This window comes from Onychostruthus taczanowskii, unplaced genomic scaffold, assembly GCF_017590055.1.
Source record: "Onychostruthus taczanowskii isolate IOZ18803 unplaced genomic scaffold, ASM1759005v1 scaffold7, whole genome shotgun sequence".
In the NCBI taxonomy this organism is placed as follows: domain Eukaryota; kingdom Metazoa; phylum Chordata; class Aves; order Passeriformes; family Passeridae; genus Onychostruthus; species Onychostruthus taczanowskii.
Window position 1 is genome coordinate 159,879 of NW_024504786.1, and position 17,743 is coordinate 177,621.

At 49.9% G+C, this 17,743-nt stretch overlaps 1 protein-coding gene across 5 annotated transcripts in view; it reads right to left on the bottom strand.

Annotated features, from left to right (window-relative positions):
- Positions 1-17,743, bottom strand: part of PDE4B (phosphodiesterase 4B) — a 134,463-nt gene that overhangs the window by 27,388 nt on the left and 89,332 nt on the right. Inside the window, exon 1 of one of the 5 annotated variants that reach the window (XM_041421229.1) lies at positions 777-810. The exons of 3 other annotated variants lie outside the window; for them this stretch is intronic. In XM_041421229.1, coding sequence (XP_041277163.1) covers positions 777-795 — 19 coding nt within the window. In that variant the 5' untranslated portion in view covers positions 796-810. Of the gene's footprint in view, positions 1-577; positions 711-776; positions 811-17,743 lie in introns of those variants that run through there. One more of the 5 variants, XM_041421228.1, reaches the window with a different exon arrangement.

Genomic DNA, 17,743 nt, shown 5'->3' on the forward strand with positions numbered 1-17,743 from the left:
GGCTCCGGGAGCGTCATCGCGGCCCCCCCGCCCCGGCTGCTGCGGGGATCGGCCTCCCCCGCCGCTCGAGGGATGCTGCTCCTGCTCCTGAGCCAGCGCCGCTCCCCGCAGCAGCCAGAGCCTGCTCCCCGACAGCCCTGAAGCCCAAGAGTTCTTCTCCCCGACAGCCCTGCTCCCGGACAGATCCGAACCCCAACAGTCCTGCATCCCATCAGCCCTGCTCTCCAAGAGTTCTGCTGCCAACATCCCTGCTCCCCGACCCTGCTTGCTTCTGCTCCCCAGCAGTTCTGCTCCCCACATCCACCAGCTCTGCTGCCCAACCCCTCCAGCCCTGCTCCTTAACCCCACCAAGTCCCATCCCCACCAGCTCTGCTGCCAGCCCTGCCTGGTCCCATTCCCCACTCCTGGTGCCACTCCCCACTCCTATCCCCATTCCCCACTCCTGGTCCCATTCCCCACTCCTATCCCCATTCCCCACTCCTGGCTCTGCTTCCTGTCACTCCTGGCTCCCCAGCTTTGCTGGCTTTGTCCCCATCAGCCCCTCTCCTCCCCGGGAGGCCCTGCACCCCAAACCCACCGTCCCTGCTCCCCGAGCTCTCCCACCCCGGCCGGCAGGACACGGCGCTCCTGAGCAGCTCTGGGGTAAAAGTTAAGGTTTCCACAAGCGGATACAGTGAATCATAAAATCTCCCCATGAATGTAACTGCTTCTCATAATCCCGGTAACATATGCTCATCCCATAAATCTGTCAGAGCTAATGGATTCAGCGTTCCTACCGGCAGGTACCGGTGACATCACAGGGCAGGATTGCTCAGACACACTCAGCAGCTGAGCTGGAGCTCCAGCCGTGTCCCCCTGCCCTCCCTGCCTCGTGTCCCTCGTGTCCCAGAGTCCCCAGGGGTAGGAGCTGCAGCCTGTGCCGGTGTGTCTTCCCAAGGACAGATCCTCTCTGTCATTCACCACATCAGTAAAGCAGCACTGGAGAGGGACCTTCCATTAAATGATTGAGAATAAACGGAAAATAAACCCTGCCAAAGACAACTCAGCAATAAACCTGGCACAGACACATCTGAAAGGTTTGGTGAATCCAAATCTTTGTGGCATTGGAAGCTAATGGGTTTTTTCCTGTGCTCACAGAGCTCCAAACATTCCAAGTTCTCTCATTCCTGAATAATCACAAAGCAGGTGAAATTAGCCAAAATCGCACAAAGCTCAGTATATTTTCCTTTCTCCCATGAGAAATTCCCATTCCCACTGAGGGAATTTCTCCCATTCCCTCTCCAGTATTTTTTCATGTAAATTACTGAGAAGGGCTCAAACTACTCGTTGCAGAAAATGTTTGGATTGATAAAACCCAGCACAGGTAAAATGAGTTTAGGAATAGGTAAAACCCCATTTCAGCCAAAATAAACCCCCTATGTTTAAATCAAATCCTGTGTCCTCCTGCTCTGAGACTCCTCAGGAAGCACAGCCACGGCATGTGCGCATTCCTGGAGGAGGAGAAGGAACAGGTTCACAGGCACTCTGACACCAGACCCTAATTTTAGCCTTTTGGGGGATTTCCAGCCTTGCCCAGGTCTGCAGGACCCGCTGCCACTGTCACTTCAATTCCAGTTTTCACCTCGGAAAGAGCCACCAGGGAATGCAGGACCCAGAACAGAAATCTGCTCTCGATATTGAAAGACTCACATTCCCCACAGCTGATATTCAGAATATTCCTTTACTCTGTAATCTGAGTTTTATGTAACAAAAGGGGAAAAAAAAACCCCTAAAACAAGCAAAGCTATTATATATTAGGGATATCGAGGTGAATTAGGAAACTTGAGGGCTTCAGGGATTTGGCTGCAAGTATTTTATATTTATTTTTGGGTTTCAGAAGACGAGCTAAATAAAGAGTGACTATTTTACACATTGTCAATATTCTCTGGAATTTTTAGCAGGGCACATCAGGACCCTCCTTCCCTCGGTTTCTGCCTCCCTGCTTCATTCCCAGGAGGTTTCCTGAAGGAATCCTGGGAGCAGCAGGGGTCCCTCCATGGTTTGTCATGTGCAACACTGTCACTTGCCTAAGCCTTTGCACTGAAACCATTGAGAGGCCAATGGGTTCAAGATTTAAACTCGGATATTTTGAAAATGGCCACCTAAGATACCTCCAGTCATTTCAATGGCAAAAAAAGTGAGAGCAAACAGCTCTTGCTAAGGATCATTTTAAGGGGAAAACTGCGAGTTCTGCTGCTGTTCCAGGGCAGAAGTGATTTTAAAAAGCACCATTCACATTTTTCTTTCAGAATTTGCATTTTTCCTGACACTGGCCAGCCTGCCCACAACTCCCTCTGGCCTTGGCACCCAGCGAGATGCAGCATCTGCATCCCTGTGCAGCTCTTCTTGGTGTTTTTGGCTTTTGACTCATCCCAATCTTTTATTTTTCACTCATTTTCTCAAGTGAGCAGCCTGGTGAAAGGATGCCTGCTGGGTGAGTGCCCCGCAGCTCCTCCTGCCTGCCTGCCCTCCGTGGTCAGCGGGCAGTCATTTCTGAAGCACTGCCTTTGCTGGGGCAGGAGGGACGTCACAGGCACCACATTCCCGCTCATTTCACGGAATCACACGGGCCAGGCAGGAAGAGTGGCTGTCCTGGCCCACAGCAGGAAGAGGGCCCAGCTCAACCCTTCTTAGGAACTCAAAGCTGTCCCTGAAGGCGCCGAGTGACGCAGGCTGAGCCCATCACCCCGGAAACCCCAACTCTTATCAAACCAGCCCTCCTTGGCTGTGTGCAACTGCACAAACTCCCTCTGATGGACCTGGGGGTATTTACAAATAAATTGTGAAAGCAGAGGCTACAGTCCCACTCCTAAGGCTAAATTTGCTTTTAAGACCAGCATGTGAAATTAAAATATACCCTCCAAGTCCCCCGTGAAATATTTTAAGATCCACAGCTACCCCAGAATAACAGCCAGATATAGAACCCATTAGGAGTTGCTCTTCTACCAATCTAAAAACTTTGTGTGGGAATGATCTTAAAATAACAAATATTTTCTGGCTTTCTTCATATTTAATATTCATGGACACCAGATAATGGTTTGGGTTGGGTGGGAACTTAAATCCCATCCAGTTCCACCCATGGGCAGGGACACCTTCCACTGTCCCAGGCTGCTCCAAACCCATCCAACCTGGCCTTGGGTACTGCCAGGAATCCAGAGGCAGCCATAGCTTCTGTGAGAAATCCATTCCAGGGCCTCACAGGGGACAATTCTTTCCCAATCTATTAATTCTTTCCCAATCCCATCTAATGCCATTCTCTAGCAGTGGGAGCCATTCCCTGTGTCCTGTCCCTCTGTCCCTTGTCCCCAGTCCCTCCCCAGCTCTCTCGGAGCCACTTGAGGCCCTGGAAGGGGCTCTCAAGAGCCTTCTCTAGCCCAGGCTGGCCACCCCCAGCTCTCCCAGCCTGGCTCCAGAGCAGAGGACAGGGATGAAGTGCCCTGGGATCCTCTCCCTGAGCGGTATCTGCTGTTGCTACAGCGACTCCCACAAACAGTAAACACAAGTTTAGATGCTCCATGAGTTGTTCTTTCCCTGAACCCAACGTGAGCGTCCCACTGACATCAGCAGAGCAGCTCCCCCTGCCAGAAAGGTTCCCAAAAACCCCAGCCAGTGGCTGACTTCCATCACCTTCCTGGTACAGCTGAGGCACATGGGCACTTCTGGAAACACTGCTGCCATTTCGGGCTCGGGGCTCCTGGAACACTTCAGGATGCACCTTCAACCCTCTCACATTTCAGTTTATATTTGGGGGTTGCATAAGCCGAACCCGTAAATTACAGCGGTGCTTCGGTCATGTTTGCTGGGGTGGAATCATTGCTGACACAGAATAGGGAAGTGAAGAACAACAGGAGTTTCAGTTTTTGAATCCTACCCAGTGTTTGCGCAGGAGGGCTGGGGCTGGCGCTCCAGCAGGAACTGAGGTGACATTTCCTCACAAGACCTGAGCTGCTGCCAGTCCCTCCGAGGACAGAGGCAGCCCTTGCCTCGTGTTTCTCTGCTGGCACTGGGAACGCTCCAGTGTCCTGAAATGCAGCACCTTTCCAGTGCCAGGATTCTGCAAAAATTGCATTTTTTGGTGGGTTTTGCCATCTGTTCCTTTGCCAGCTCGGCAAGGTGATGGAACACATGGAATCTCTCACTGCAGAGGTGACTTAGCAGCCCCTTTTTAGAGGCTTTTTCCCACTTACTGACATTTCTGTGCTCTCTTTTTCTCACGCGATTGTTTAGGTTCGAAAATCCTTCTCAGACCATCCAGTCCAACCATTCCCAGCATTGCCAAGGCCACCACTGACCCACATCCTCAGGTGCCACATCCACGTGGATTTTAAATCCCTCCAGGCATGGGGACTCCTGGGCAGCTGTGCCAGGGCTGGAGAACCTTTCCATGAAGGAATTTTCCCAAATTCAACCTAAGCTCCCCTGGCCCAGCCTGGGGCCATTCCTATGTCATGAGGGACCCAAAAGTGACCCCAGGATTTGAGGTGTGGCCTCAGCAGTGCTGGGTACAGAGGAAAAGTGAGAGCTGCTCATCAAGATGGACTTGAGGCCATTTTTCCCTCTTGAATACTTGGAAAGTGAAAGGTTTTGGGGAACATCCTCTTTTCTGGGAGTAGTTCAGTGTAAGGACAAGCACACACTTTATCTGTGCACAGATGGGAAGGGACTTAATGGGACAAACTCCCACCCTTGGCTCCCCCCAAACCCCATCTGTGCCATCCTTCTCCCAGCAGAGCTCCGGCCCCTCGGGGCCTGCAGGGAGCTGAGCACGAGGCCAACATTATCTGCAGCTGCAGAGTTCCTCTCTTCACCCACAAACTGTCCCCATCATGTCCCCAAGCGCCACAGCAAGGCAGGAGGGTGGGCAGAGTCCCCAGCCTGCAGGAGGGACTGGAGGCTTTGCCCTCGGCTGACGCAGGAGATGAACCGAGCCAGGAAACATTTTGAAGAGAGATCCAAATGCCAAAATTTCAAGTGGGGTTTATTTTCTCCCTCCTGATTCCCTCATGATTCTCTCTTGTCACCCTGATAAATACAAGCACTAGGACTTCTTCTGGAGGGAGGTGCAAAGGCCATAAAGCCACAAGAGTTTTAAGGCCAAAACACCACATCCCAACCAGGTGAATTAAAAAACTTGGAGAACAGTTGCAGTTCTCTTTCCAGCTGCCAAAAACCTCAGCTTTCTATAAACCAGGAGGAATATTCCCAGTGGGATTGCATTGTGAACAGATTGTCCAGTCTGGTGGGCAAGAAATGTTGAAGACAAATATTTGCCAACATCTTTCAAGCTCAGCTCTCCTTAACTGTTAAAGATCAAATTGTGGGCTCTCTGTACTGGTAAAAGTCTCCATTTCTACTTGTGCAAGGAAAAAGAAGAATTCCTTCTACTGGATCACAACTTTCCTTGTAAACCTTTGGAATATGGAGCTTAAGACTTAAAAAAACACCCAAAAACTGCCAAAAATTCCAAGAGGAACTTTCACATGGAAGGTTAAAAGCAGCTTCCAGCAGTTTTCCCGACTTTACTCAGTCTATCCATCCCGTTCCACATGTTTACAGTGCCATAAGACATCTTCTAAGTTATTTACTCTTCATTTCATCCTGGCTGCAATAAATTGGGACTATTTATAAAGTTCTTCAGTGTTTGGGGCTGTCCTTCCCAGCCCAAGCTCCAGCTGCCTTTGAAGCAACAACAGCTGAGACTCGAGGTCACCAAAGTGATTTTCCAGAGATTGCAACTGATTTAATAAAATATTATCACTCTATCTAAACCTTACCTCAACAATTTAGACTCATGATAAAATCTGTTCCCCTAAAAGGAAAATAAATAAGAGCAGTTGCTCCCTTTTGCCTTGGAAAATTTTTGGATTTATTCCTAACTCCAGTGTGTAAAATGTGGCACTGAAATGTTCCCCCAATGCTGGACAAGCTGATAAAATTAAACAAAACCTAAAGCAGACAAACCCTCATAAACCCCCAAAGATGAAAATCCAAGTGTTACATGGGAAAATGGTTCCTTCCCTCCAGGAGTGACAGGGAATTGGGTGAAGAGGGAGCAGATTTGGGAACTGAGCTCCTCCTCCACAGCTCTTGGGCGAGATGAGGATTTTGGAGTCCTCATGGATGTGTGTGGCCAGGTGGAAATGTTTATCCTGGTGCATGAAAACTCTGCTATAGGAAAAGTCAGACAGCACAGTCCCAGACTCCCAACTGGAAAACACATTAAGGATAAATGTCCCTAATTCCCAGGTGAAGCCATAGGACACTAGCCCAGCGTTTGCACTCATCAGAGCACCTCAAACCAGCCCACTTTTAATTATTCTCAGTTTATGATAGATTATCACAATTGTTGTCATTACTGCAGATGACACAAAAGATGGGGGAGAGCAGGCAGATGCTGGAGTAGATCATATGGATGGCAGATGATTATTTGGGAGCTGATAGAGCTCATTAATGTCACTGAAGGCCTCATTTGCATTCCTCACTCCTTGGCTGCTCATGACTAAGAGCTTGTGTGGGGAGAAGGTGGGAGAGAGCCCCTCTGGGGGAGAGTCCATCCCAACTGATCCAGCAGCTGATCCCACCTGGGCTTCGCTGGGAACTGTGGGATCTTAACTCCTGGGGCAGGGGAGAGGGCAGGAAAAGGGAGGAGAGAGAAGAGGGAGAGGAGAAAGGGAAGGAGAAGGAAATGGAAAAGAGATGGGGAGAGAAGGAGAAAGAGTAGAAGGAGAAAGAGGAGAAAATGAGAAGGAGAAGAAAAAGAAGAAGGAGAAAGGAAGATAAAAAGGAGATGGAGAAGAGATGTGGAAGGAGAAGGAGAAGGAGGAGAAGGAGAAGGAGAAGGAGAAGGAGAAGGAGAAGGAGAAGGAGAAGGAAGAGAAGGGCGCTCAGAGTGATTTACCAAGGCACCCACATGGCCATGGCTCAGATAAAAGTCCCACAGATCCAGATGACCAAAGGCTCGCCCGTTCCCCAAAAGAAAATGGCTCTTTTACCTCCCCAAGACGAGGTTCATTAGCAGGAATATCACCCCACATTAATTACTAACCAGTGTCAGAAAATGGCTATTTCACCTCCACAACACGAGGTTCATTAGCAGGAATATTGCCCCACATTAATTACTCCCAGTGCCTAGCATCACTTTAAAACCCCAGAGCACATTGAGTAAAACAGGTTTATCAACAAAGGACGTGCCAGAACTTGATGGAAAAGGGCCCTGTGCAGGCTGGGAGCCGTTCACCCTTTGCCTTCCCTAATGGAGCTGTGGTTGCTCACAGATCGTGTGGACATGTTTACATATTTATCCCTCACAATGCCGAGGGAATAACTGACACCGGGTGATTTATTTGTTTAATGTATCCTGTTAGTGATTCTGAGAGCTATTTCCTTGAATTAAAGCATTGTTCTACCAGATCCAGAAAATATTCCTGTGGAAATCCTTCTGTTGGACAGATTTGGAAATTCACATGGAAAACAATCAAAGGCGCAGAGCACAACCCCTGGGATTCACTTCAAATCTGCAATGAAATGTCCAAATCTTACAGCACCACCTCCCAAACTGCAAGCACTGAAAAAATCCTGTAATTACAAGTTTCTTTTATAGATCTGATGCCTTGTGCAGGCTGCCCTACCCTGCACCTTCCAATATCCAGCAAATCTACGGAACAGATTTCTTCCCAAGCACAAGAGCCACACGAGCACCTGAGGAAGGTGTGATTGGAAAGCAGGTGTGATTGGAAAGGTGTGATTGGAAAGCAAACTGCATCCAGCAGCACCACCCAGCCCCATCGCTGCCACATCCCAGTGTGCTCCTCCTGCAGCTCCTACGGACACTCACGCTCCCGACCCGCCGGAGTGAGCAAACCCATGGGAACCACGGAGCCTTCAGCTGCACTGCCCCTCCTCCCCACCGTCCCAACACAGCCTAATTATATCTTTTGCAAAGATAAGTGCAGATGTGCTAAGAAAGGCTCAGAGCCCCAGCGCCCGCGGAACAGGTGGAGCCACAACGCTCTTGAGCAACTCCCCAACAAATGGACGAGCCTGCCCTTCTCCCCTCGTCGTATTTTTGGGACTCCAGTCCGACCAGTCACTCGAGCTGTCCCCTCTCAGGTTTCTCACACCTGCAGCCTCCCTCCGGCGTGCCGGGGAGGTGGCAGGGAGAGGAAGGGCTCTTTGTTGGCTGTGGAGTGGGGCCAGCGGGAGCCCGAGCTGGGCAGGAGCTGGGAACGCCGCAGCCAGAGCGGGCACGGGCACCGCATGCAAATGAGCACAGAGTTGTCTCACAGTTATTCCTTCAACAAAAAAGGACTTTGGAAATGTAGATTTTTTTTCTCTGCTAGCCAGCGTTAATACATGAGATGGGGGCAGAAAGGCCTGGGAAGTGAAATCCCTGCGGAGAGAGGAACGGGATGAACTGGCAAAGCCACTGGCAGGGGGTCACTGAGGAGGTGGCACTGGAGGAGATCCAGCTGTGGGGGAACAGGGATGAAATCTTAACAGGGGCTCCAAAGCTCCAGGAACAATGGGGCCTGTATTCAGGCTGGGTTCAGAGATGAGAGGGGAAGATAGAGACAAAAAAAATGAAGTGAAAGCTTTCCACTGCTAATTGCGAAAAATGCCAGGAAATGAGCGAGCTGGAGCTGCCAGGAATAATGTGGGAGACTGAAATTGGGGATGAGTGTTTGACATCAGCTACAGCCTCTGGCAAAATACAGCCAAGATTTTGGGGGGCATTTTTATTCTCTTTTCTCTTTTCCAAACAACAGGGAGCAGGAAAAAGGAACTTTTTGGTTGGATTGCTAAGGAGGCTGGCATTCTAAGTTCCCTAATTAAAGACAGGTCCTTTCTGGGACACACCATTCCAGCTGCTGGGAAAACTCAGCCCCAAGAAAAACGTCTCCAGAGCTGCTGAAGACGTCATGGCAGTGATTAAACAGCACTCGCCAAGAACATCCAGGACACATCCAGGTTCAAACTGGAAGATTCTGGGAAGCAGGAGGAGATGTCTCACCAAGAGAAGGCTCAGGGAATGAAAAGGAGAAGGAAAAACCTCCTGGTTACAGGGAATGCCACAAAAATGGTTGCAAGAAGGAAAAAGCCCCAGCTTCTGTCACCACAGGGAATGAAAAGGAGAAGGGGAAACCTCCCATCTGCAGGGAATGCCACAAAACCAAAGGGCTGCAGCATCCCAAGAAGGAAGAAGGCCCAGCTGGGAAGCAGAGGCTCCCAGCGAGGGGAGGAATTCCTGCAGTGTGACTCGGCTGGGCCAGAAGAGCAGCAGAGCCCGGGCAGTCACTCAGTGCCATAGTAGCAGTGATGTTTCTGAGTCAACAGCCCTGAGCCTGAGCCCCGGGCCAGCTGCGGGGTAATCCGAGCGGGACTCTGAGCCCGCAGAAATGTCACTGTCACTGCCGCGGGGCCCAGCTGGGCTATCTTTAGCCAGCCCGCAGTTAATCACCTAAGCTCCCCGCACCGCAGTGGAAAGTGGCTGGGAGCTCCAAGGGGCGATCCTGCTCTATTCTCAGTACTCTGGGATGGGCTGAATCACCCTCCGGAGGTGCTGCCACTCTCTGCTCGCTGCAGCAGGCTCCTCGCTGTCCCAGCCACAGGAAGGGACGCCCAGAGGTCACCTCCCACCCACAGTGGGACCATCCCAGCTGAGCAGCAGCAGCAGCAGCTGCAGGGCACTGTGGACACCCCACAGCCCCCCTGTCATCAGCCACCGGCAGCCTTCACCCCCAGCCTGGCAGCCTGGTGTCCAGCCATTCCCAGCCCTGCCAGCAGCTGCCGTGTGGGAATGCTGTGGGAAATGGTGCCCAAGGGCTCCCTGCACCCACCCATGGCCCTCCAGGTCCCCAGGGCCAGGCCACCCTCCAGCTCTCCGAGGAGGACATGGAGCCTTTCCAACACAACTTGCTTCGGGAAGTCTGCACCCACCATTCCCAGTCTTCTATCGTGTCTTTCATGTGTTTGGAAATAGACTCCAGAGGAAAACCTCAGGGACCTCCCACTGATGAGAAGAGTCTGACCAGTCCACAGCTCCCCTAATCTGCTCCACCCTTCTCAAAGATGCACCTTTTTCCTGTTGTCACCTTCCTAAGCACCACGATTTTTATGGGCAACTAACTCATGTTGACCTCACAGCTTTCGCAGCCTGACCCTTGTCCAGTGATGTGGGCCTGGACACCTCCACCTCCTCTAGGCTGTCCCCACCTGGCTGCTGTCTCGTTGTCCTCCATCCCTTATCTTCCCAAGCAGGCTGGGGGATGAAGACTGAGACAAAAAACTGCTGACTGTTTTGGTCTTCCCTGTACCATTATCATTAGGTTGTTTCACCCATGGATCAACACTTCTTTCTGTACTTTCTTTCCCTGCTCCATACCCCCACTGGGGTCCCCTCACCACTCACAGCTTCATCAGCCCAACACCCCCCACATGCCCAAAGTCTTCCATGCCTCCCTTGTTCCCAGTCTTTCTCACTCTTTGCCTGCTCCTTTCTTGCATTTTGACTCTCTGAGAAGCTCCTGGCTTCACCAAGTTGGCTTCACCAAGTTGGCTGGAGCAGAAATTCCTGATCTTCCTGCACAACAGGATGGTTTGCTCCTGAGCTTTTCTTCAAAAAGCAGCCATCACTTAAGACTGGTCTATAATTTTTAGGTGGCTGAAGCGGGGTGAAATGAATCTTATGACAATGACAGTCCTGAGAGCAAGTGGGAGTGGAAGGCCTGGGCAGCAAACAGAGGAGCTGGTGCAGAGCCCTGGTGCTGGCCAGTCCCAGTGTGATCCCAGTTCCCGTAACCCACGCCGGGGTGAGCAGCAGGACATCAGCCATGGGGGCTCCCATGCTGTTTGGGAGCAGAAATGAAGCCCTTTTAGGGAGGTCATCCCCAGAGGTCAGCCTGGAGCAGGAGCCAAGCCAGAGGAAGCCGGTTAGGGCAGAACTGGACAAACCTGCGGAGTCCTGGCTGTACCCACCAGTACTGGTTGGGGTGGTGGATCACCACCCAGGTCATGAGAACCGGGTCACCGAGGCCACCAGCACGGGCTGGCAGCTCGCTGACAGCCCACTGCCTGTTAGAGGAGCCAAGACTGCCCAGCAATTAGTGCACAGCGCGGTGATTGCCTTTCCTCTTCTCCAATGCTGGAGAAGCCGCTGGGTTTGGCCAGGCCTGGTGGGAATGGCGCTTCCCAGGGAGCCAGCCCTTCAGTGGCATCAGCCAGGGTCCCTGGGGTGGGCAGCAGGGCAGTGCCAACAGCATCACCCCTTCCAGGAGAGGATGGGGATGCTGCTTCTGGGAGAGGAGGTTACATGGAAGAGGCAACAGGAGCTGGGAAAAGCACTGGGATAAGCCCAGCAGATGGATCCAAAACTGGAAGCTCTGAACTGATGGAGGAGTCACTGCAGTTTTTCAGGGAGACCCGGGGATAGCCCCACAGACACCTTAGAAACAGACTGAAAAATGCAGAGGTAGGGTTACTCAAGTACTGCCTTTCCAAAATCCCAAATGTTGCTGGGAGTGAAGGGCCTGGGCATTGCAGAAGATGTTTCACCAGGAATCATCATTCCCACACAATAAACAACACTAACATCTCCAACAGAGCATTGGGAACTCTTGGAAAGGAGCAGCTAATAAAAAGTCTTGCTCCTGAATTAAACCCAAAAAGCATTTTTATATCCATTTTGTGTGTTTTAATGTGTCCGATTGTACGTCAGCCCTGCAAAGCTCAGCTTTGAAGATGCTACAGGGAGAGATGAAAGCTCCAGATTCCCAAAACCAAGCTCCACTGCACCTTTCTCATGACAATGAGCTGCAAAAAACGAGGCGTGAACACCAAGAACACCTAAAGGTGGCTGATAGAAGTTGATGAAGCTTCCCAGAGAGGTAATTTCTGATGTGGAGATAAGCCTAAAGGTTTAATCTGAAATGCTAACGAGGAAGGAAAACTGGAGACATTCTGAGGAAGGATTTCAGGAGATAGCATCTCCTGTAGGGTGGGATGGTTTTACCACAGGGCAATCCCGTTTCCCAGTGTCCCTCCCCCTGCAGGGAACAATGCAGCCGAGGTGCCACAAATCAGAGGGGTAAGTGACAGTGCTTTTATGGTGCCAAATGGAAGTAACAAAATGCAGGAAGCATCCTGTCAGATGTCACTTAGCAGCGCTATCACCGGGGAATCTGGGAACGGGATTTGCCTGCATAGTAGGAATTCCTCCGTCCACCGAGAGGGAGAAGCAGAAATGGCAAGAGAGGCGGAATCTAATCTTGGCCTGTCGAATGAATGAAAGATTCCTCAGTTCCAACTTTATCTCAGGGTTTGGCACATTATCCTTTCACTGACCACGGTGATTCCTCCTTGCCCTGGAGGATTCTTGCCTTAATCACAAGACAGGAGGAGAAATACGAAGCAAGAGAGGAATTCTCCTACTCAGGGTCTAACAGTCAGTGCAGAAGGTGGACGGTGCACACAAGGGAGGGAGCTGCAAAGAGAACACTGGGAATGATTTCATAGGGAATTTAACACACTTTGAACACTGCTGAAGACAGAATTTCCAAGGTCATTATGGATTTTTACACTAAGTGAAGCCCCAGCACAGCTTTACTCCCCACAGTCCTCAAAGAGCAGTGAGAAGAGCCCAGAGAGCTGCAGGCTGGGATGGAGATGCCCATTGGTTTTTATGGGAGGGAAGCCTCCACCCAGCCCTAGAGCTGAGCCTGAAGATGTCAAATCCCAATCCCAACTTGCTGCAAATCACACTGTGCCCACACTGTGTTTCTGTTTCTCTAACTAAACGAGGCCAGGCTGGGTCACAGCAAGCACATTTTACTGTGAGCAGAAGTGTTTTCTTCCCGAGCACACGTGAGTGCAGGGCTGTGAGAAAGCCCTGGAAAACTCAGGATATGATGATGCAACGACCTTGGTACCCACCTAGGATTTACCTGGGCACTGCATTATCTCATTTGCTACATGTGGGGAGCGCTGGGGAGCTCACACGTGCGGGGGAAACCAACTTGGATCCTGGAAGCAACATCCTTGTGCTAACGAGGTGCTCCACCTAAACTAATTAGCCCTGCCTTTCAACAGCCTTAATTAGGTGGGGCACCGTCCTGGGCTGTTGCGGCTGGATGGCTTCCGGTTCTGGAGCTGGCTCAGCCACAGCCCGGCCGAGGATTCCTACCGGGAGCTGGCTGGGCTGGAGAGGGGCTCTGCTTGTGCCAACCCCCAGCTGAGCCCAGGGGCTCTCCCCGTCCCAAACTCCTCCATGCCCAGCTCTCTCCATCCTCACATCTGTGCACAAACACCTCCTGCACCCCTGCAGGCGCCCCAAAACCTCCTCCTCTGAAACCTCGAGCTGACTTTCACAAGAGGCCCAGGGCACGGAAGGAACTCCCCAGCCAGACCACACAGCAACGATCTGAGCTCAACCAGAGGAAAAAACAACCCCAAAGTCTGAGAGATGCACAGGATTAACTGTGCTCTGTGTCACCGTTTCACAAGAGTTTGGCAAACCACAGGCAGAAAGGTCCTCGCTTGGATCTGCCCCCAAATCCAGGTGCTGCTTTCATCCCCACACCCATCTGGGGCCATTAAATCAGGTTTTAACCTGGACATAATAAAACTTCTGGTCTAAAGAGTCCGTCAAGAGTGAAAGTCCTTTGTGGTGAAATAAATGCTGGAGTAGGAAATGGAGGAGGAACCTCAGGGATGAATCCTGGAAGTTCAAAGCACAATCCTGGATCTACCTGAAAAGCTCCACTGGGCCACTGGCATTGGATGCAAAGACGAAGTTTATTAATAATCCTTAGCTCTTCATGAGGAAAATTATTATTTACTATTTAACACAGAAATGTTAAACAAGGGGCAGAGCAAGGTTGCCCGCGTCACCTGAGCCACGTAGAACAGGCCACTGGTAAAATGTTAGACCTGCTCAAATCAGGTTCCTTGGCTCCTGGGAAGGTTAAAAGGTCACAATTTAACACTAAATTTGCCTCTATTTCCTCTCAATTTAATTTCCTGACGTTTCTCAATATGAAAGTTAAGAATGTGGTTTCAGGAAGCATCCCAGCTATAATCCACAGGAATTCCTTATGGCACATAGCACCCTTTGTGTCCCCATGCCTTGCTCAAGCCATGGAAAGGCAGGACACAAAGTCACCCCTTACATTTGGAATGAGCATTTCAATGACATGAATTATAAAATATAACGAAACAGTGTTTTTTTCATGGCTAAATGTAATTTCTTGAAAGCATTATCCTTTTGGATGGCAACTTAAAAACCTGCTTCAGTTTGGAATTTTAATCTGTTTTCCTCCAACAGCACCCAATGGGAAATGTCAACCCCGCCGATTCACCTCGGCTGAACTTTGTGCCCTTGGTTTGCCTCTCACCGAAATGCCTGGGACTGTCATCCCCCAGCTGAAATCCAGGGATATCCGCAGGGAGCAGCCACCCAAGAATGCAGAATGTTGCAAAAAATGGCCTGCTTGGAGCGATTGGGCTGTGAAGTGAAGCCGTGAGTCAGCGCTATCGGCGGATCTGGGATTGCAGCGTGGGACACGCGTGAGCTCGGGGAGCAGAACCAGCACACACAGCTTGGACAACCTCAATTTCCTAATCCACAGTCCTCCAGCTTTTAAAAACGCTGAATATTTTGCAGGTGAGCTGGGTGGTGGCTCCCCAAAACACACAGGTTTTGTCCACCCCCACACCATAGGTCTGATTTTGGGGTGAGCCTCAAGCCCCAAACTCAAACTCCTCCATGGCTGACAGCAGAGCTGAGACTTCCCCGTGCTAATCCTGGGTATTCATCTCCCTCCTGCACAGCTCGTGACTCACTGGTCTTTCTGTTTCCCCAAGTGCACGTAGAACTTTTGGAATAATGTGCTGAAAATCACGGACTGAGTCCCACAGGGAACGGGGTGGGGAGGAAGAGGGAGATGGCAGGAGCCTCCAGAGCAGCATCATTTGTTTTGACAGCTTTTAATGTTCCATATTAAACCCTGCACGTGCTGATCTCCACCTGGGAGCTGAGGCCAGCACACCCTGGCTGTCTAAAAGGTGTGTTTGGGACATAGGACCACATTTTCCCTGAAATTACCAGGGAAACAACATCAGATTCATTCCCTGGTTATCCATAGTCAGAATTTGATATTATAGAACACCAGATATTAATTTATTTGTAAGTTTTTTTCTAGATCTGGACTATTTCAGCCAAATGTGAGGAGCCCTGTATGACAACATTCCTTAAACCTGGGGTCAGTCCTGACCCAAATCCCCTTTTTACACCACAGAGATGCCTGGAGGGGCAGATGGGGACAAACGTGACCCAGTAATGGCAGGCAGACTTGAAAGTGTAACCACTCCCCAAATGGCTGCAGCCAGCAGAGCTGAGAACAGCCTTTCACTCTCAAAAACCATTTGATTAAAGCCCTCAAAACACATTGATTTAAGCACCTCAGTCTGAGTTCAAAGAAATCAAAATGTCAGCATTAAAAGCACCTCTTATTAACAGTTCCAGTTCAAATATCAGATTGAACGGACATGGAAATGGAAATGTTCCCCACTGAAGGTCAGATATGGCTCGGCCTGCTGGGGATTATTCCAGGATTACTCTTCCTGCTCTAAGTTTTATACTTTGAGGCATTTTCCAGAATTTCTTCCATTTAGCAGCATAAGAGGCACCTGGTGTCAGCCTTGGCCAAGATCTCTGCGCTGTCACTCACCCTGTCAGGAATTCTGTGCAGGAAATTCAGCACAATTCCCAGAGTTTTGGTGGATTTCAGGCTGATTTCAGCACGTGAGTCCCCACTCGAGGCAATGTGCACCAGGAGCTGTTCTAGCAGCACTCAGAGCCACATTTGGAAGTGTCACAAAAGAGGGAGCAGCTGCTGCTGGAAAATGTGGTGTGAGCAGCATCTCTGCCTGGCTCCCTCCTTCCTGACCTAGAGAGGGTGAGGAGCAGCTTTTTGGCTTTTACTGCACGGGATGATCCCACTGGAAGGGGATGGAAACGTTGAAAAGCTGTGTGCAGTAGCATTGCAACCCAGGAAGCTGCAACAGGAATTTTGGGAAATACCCTGCCCAAAGAGCTGGAATTCAGGTGGAGGCCCAGCAGTGTTTCAGGAGGAGATGGATGGGGATCCCGTCCCACAAAGTCTAAACCAGAAACACTCCAGTTCAACTGGAAACTTCTCCCTGGAGTTCCCTTCTTCAAGAGGATCTTTGGGAAGAAAAGGGAGGGAAACATTTCACAGCTGTCAAATGCCAGCAAAGTCCATTTGCAACAAACCCTGCACTTGTGTGTGTTTATTCTTGGAATTCTCTTAGCAGGACTGGCCCCACGCTGTGCTCAGTGACAATCCCCACAGAACAGACGTTATCCCACATCCTCTTGGGCTGTCCCAGACCAGCACAAATGCTCCCAGCATGGATCCAAACGTCCTGTTCTCGAGTCAGCAACAGCAGGGACACGATTTTGGGTCACTTCTTGTAAAACTTGTACAGGGAACGAGGCGGGGAGGGAGGGAAGAGGCACGGGAAAACAGGCTGGCTTTTTCACTTCCCAGAACTCTCCCCTGGTTTTTTCAGAGAACACAAACATTCCTCTGATCAGCTCCTGCTTTTGTCAGCCTAATATCTGGTATTTAAAGAAAAAGACATTGCTTGTAAAATGTGACATTTCAGAAGCGTTTTGGTATGAAGTGCTAAGCCTGACAAACCTCCCTAAACACACGCTGGAGGCACGAAAGGTCTTACTGGATTGGACCCACTCGGGATGGAAACATTGGGGTGTCTGGAATATGCTCCAGGGGACCTGGCAAGCTGCAGCCAGAGCCTCTCTCCAAGTGCTTGGAACCTGGAGCCTTTGAGGTCCAGGGAAAAAGTCTGTTTTAGAAAGCTTTTGAAGAGTGTGAAGGTGTGGTGGAGGAGTTTAGCATGCACAGATGATTAATTTGCTCCTGGAAAGGGAGATTTCTGACAGCAGGATATTTATACTGGAATATCTACATTAAAATGCACAGCCCCTTTAAAATTCAATTTAACCATGGAGTTCCTTAGCACTGAATAATGGATCTTGGATCCCAGCAAACCTTGGGTCAGATCCTGCTCCTGGCTCATGTTTGTCACCTCCAGAGGCACAGTTCTGATTACAAAATCAAAAGATATTAATTGTCAAATCAACACCCTGCAGGATTTTGGAGGGGTTTTTTTAATTCTGAGTTCCTAAAATGATTCTGTGCTCCAACGCTCAGCAAAGCCAATCAATGCTACTTTTGGATGTGAGAATATATCCCACAGGGAGGAGAGGTGTATTTAAATAGTTTTTAAAGGCTACTGCTTAAAACATTTAAATGTTGGTAATCATACATATTTACAGTGAACTGAATGAACTTTGAATAAACTGACAGGTTTGATTAATAACCATAAATAATTAGCAGCTGTTTCCTTTCTGTCAAAAAAGGTATTGCAATTATAGCATCCTTAAGGCTGTCATTTACAGGCACTTCTTGGAGCAAATATTACAATGAAATGTTTCATTAACTCTTAGTGTAACATTCCTCCCCGCTTGCACAATGACGGTTACATTAATTAGCACACCTTGCTTGGCTACAGAAATCATTTTTAGTTCATCAGGAGATGAAACTGGTGATAAAAGCAGAACATTTCTGGGTGATTTGAACATCGAAACGATCAATATGTTCAT